Raw genomic sequence first — 2,822 nt, 5'->3', positions numbered from 1 at the left:
ACCAGCAGGAGTGCTGCAAATAACACCTAACTCGTACTTGAGAACGTTTCAATACAAGCAATCCGTATCTTAAATACGATACTTTAAATACCATGAGAAGCAACAATTAGCTTAAGACGCATATCATATTAATCTTATGCGTGTAACCTCCAACCAATACAGAGTATCTAGAGGTAAACCAAGCAAATGCTCTATGCTCATGGATATAGAATGATAAATCTTTTTTTTTATAAGTAAAAATAAAATGATAAGTCTGAAGATTCCTAATATAAAATAGAATCACGATATGGTGGAACACGACTATATATACTTTAGCAAAAGTCATCACAGGAAACTCCTGCAGTGTCTGAGATGATTACCGCATCAATATTAACTAAGAGACTGATGCAACTTTCAGAAGTATATATAACTCATATTAAAAAGAGATAAACAAGTGCATATATGTTAATGAGAGGTAGAGGAAGCATAACCCAAAGATCAAACAGAGTGACAACAAGATTACATGACTATCCACCAAAATTGATCTATGATTTCTCTCCTTCCGGCAAAGCAAATAAGAAACCAATAGATTTCAGAATCTTAAGGAGTCATTACTATTGAGGCTAACAAAATCCAGGGGCATAAGCCACCGGTGACCAGTCATCCAAGAGAAAAAGATGAAATGCATTACAGACTACATCCTGCCTGCTACCTGTTCTGCCCAGCTTTTCTTCACAACCCCTCTGGCGCACAATTGATGCAGTAGCTCCAAAGCCTCCTTCGCTAAACCTTCATTAGCTATGCCTTCAATGAGAATGGAGTAGGTAGCTTCAGTAGGTTTGCATCCTCTAGATACCATATAAGCCAAGAAATCAATTGCACGGCTGGTTTTATGAGCCTTGCAAAGTCCCCAAATGACTGAGTTGTAGGTAATAGAATTGGGCTTGAGACCCAATACCTCCAAGTTGTGAAAAAACTTGATTGCTTCATCAACCTTTCCTTCTCTACTAAGCCCTCCTACAAGTGAGGAGTAGGTGATTATATCTGGTTTAAGACCCTTTCCTTGCATCTCATCCAAAAGTTCTATTGCACGTTCAGTTTGCCCCACCTTTGAAAGTCCATCAATCACTGTATTATATGTGATCAAAACAGGAGAGCAACCCTTGCTACTTAGCTGATCAAGTATCTCGACTGCAACATCAACCTTCCCATCTCTGCATAATGCAGTGAGCAAAGTATTGTAGGTCACAATATCAGGGTAACAGCCCCTAGACGACATTACATCCAGATACTCAATTGCTCTATCCATCTTCTTTTCTTTGCAAAATCCATGAAGCAATGGATTGTAACTCAAGGAATTTGGAGTACAACCATGCTTAGGCATCTTCTCCAAGATGTCAATAGCTCGACCCAGTAGACCCTTTCGGCACAAGAAATTTATCAAGATATTGAAAGTAACAACGCTAGGAGAACACCCTTTGCGAAGCATTTCAGCTAATAGTCTTTCAGCATCCATCCACCTCCCAGTACTACACATGCTCCGCAAAATAATGTTATGGGTAATTACATTGGGCTGGCAACCATATGATGGCATGTTGTTCAAGAACTTGATTGCTTCATCCAACCTTCCTTCTTTGCAAATCCCATTGATAAGAACATTGTAAGTAACAACATCAGGTTTGCATCCTTTGATCCTCATCTCATCTAAAAGCTTCATTGCTTGCCCAACTCCACTTTCCTTACAAGTTGCCTCAATCAGTATAGTATAAGTAATCACATCTGGATAACACTCCCTTCGCAACTGCCGGTCAAGAACTTCCATCGCTTGCTTCAATTTCCCACCATCACACAAAGTACGCAAAATCGTATTATATGTGACAACATCGGGAGCAATACTCATTCGGTCCAAGACTCGTAAGGCATTATCAATCTCACCGGACCTACAATAACCACTGATCAAAACATTGTACGTTATAACATCCGGAACAGCTCCAGAGTCTTCCAAAATATCCATGACCCGAGTAGCCTTCCTGGTTTTACCAATCTTACAAAACCCACGGATTAGACTCGTGCAAGCGATAATATCAGGAATATCACCTTGATAAACCATGCTTTGGAGAAACTTAAACCCATCTTCTAATTCCCCATTTCTGACCAACTTTCTTAGGTGATTGTTACTCTCAGATTCCTCGAAACTCCGGGAAGACTGAGCCGTGGTCGACAAAGACCCTATACCATTTTCTGTTCCATTCAAATGCCCATGTGGGTTCAGCTCAACATGCTGCAATCTCCCATTTGAGCCAAGATTTTCGACCTTGGAAACAGTAGAAACATTAAGTCGTTGCAGTTTCCGGGGCCCGTCGGGTTTTTTACGCTGAATACAATCAGCGGACAGGAAGACATGGCGAGCTTTGCAGCCCAAATGGACTCTCCCAGAACGAAAGCCTGAAACCACTTTACTACTAACCCTAGCTTCAAAATTACTACAAATACTTCTAGTTCTAGTACCCTCTCGATGAAAGTCTGGAAATGAGCAAAACCCTTCAGGGGTGTGCTTTATGGGCACCATGAAATCCATAGTTTTCACCTTCTTGTGTATAACCAAAGCTCAACAATCAAAAAGCATACTTCAAAAGATAAAATAGAGATTGAGAACTTTTCCCTGGTGGGAGGTTTTTGGGATAGGGTGATAACTGTGAAACAATACCAAAAGCTACTCAAAATAGGCTTTGAGAGAGAGATATAGGGAATGCTTACTGAGAGAATGGCCGACTGTGAGGAGGAGGGATAGCCGCCGGGTTGCTTATCCGATTTTTGTTTGTATGTTTTATCGGTTTCTGCAA

At 40.6% G+C, this 2,822-nt stretch overlaps 1 protein-coding gene across 1 annotated transcript; it reads right to left on the bottom strand.

The window, feature by feature from the left end:
- Positions 1 to 420: 420 nt before the first annotated feature.
- Positions 421 to 2,822, bottom strand: LOC121262879 (pentatricopeptide repeat-containing protein At1g09900). The gene has a single exon (XM_041165547.1). It carries the CDS (start codon positions 2,555 to 2,557, stop codon positions 674 to 676), a length of 1,884 nt encoding a protein of 627 aa, XP_041021481.1. The 5' UTR covers positions 2,558 to 2,822; the 3' UTR covers positions 421 to 673.

The sequence above is a fragment of the Juglans microcarpa x Juglans regia genome, chromosome 4S (genome assembly GCF_004785595.1).
Source record: "Juglans microcarpa x Juglans regia isolate MS1-56 chromosome 4S, Jm3101_v1.0, whole genome shotgun sequence".
Classification (NCBI taxonomy): domain Eukaryota; kingdom Viridiplantae; phylum Streptophyta; class Magnoliopsida; order Fagales; family Juglandaceae; genus Juglans; species Juglans microcarpa x Juglans regia.
Note: the sequence above shows the minus strand (reverse complement) of the source record. Positions and strands in the feature narration are given on the sequence as shown.

What these genes read in the sequence shown, in the direction of transcription:
- LOC121262879 (XM_041165547.1), bottom strand. Translation starts at nt 2,557, where the DNA reads ATGGATTTCATGGTGCCCATAAAGCACACCCCTGAAGGGTTTTGCTCA.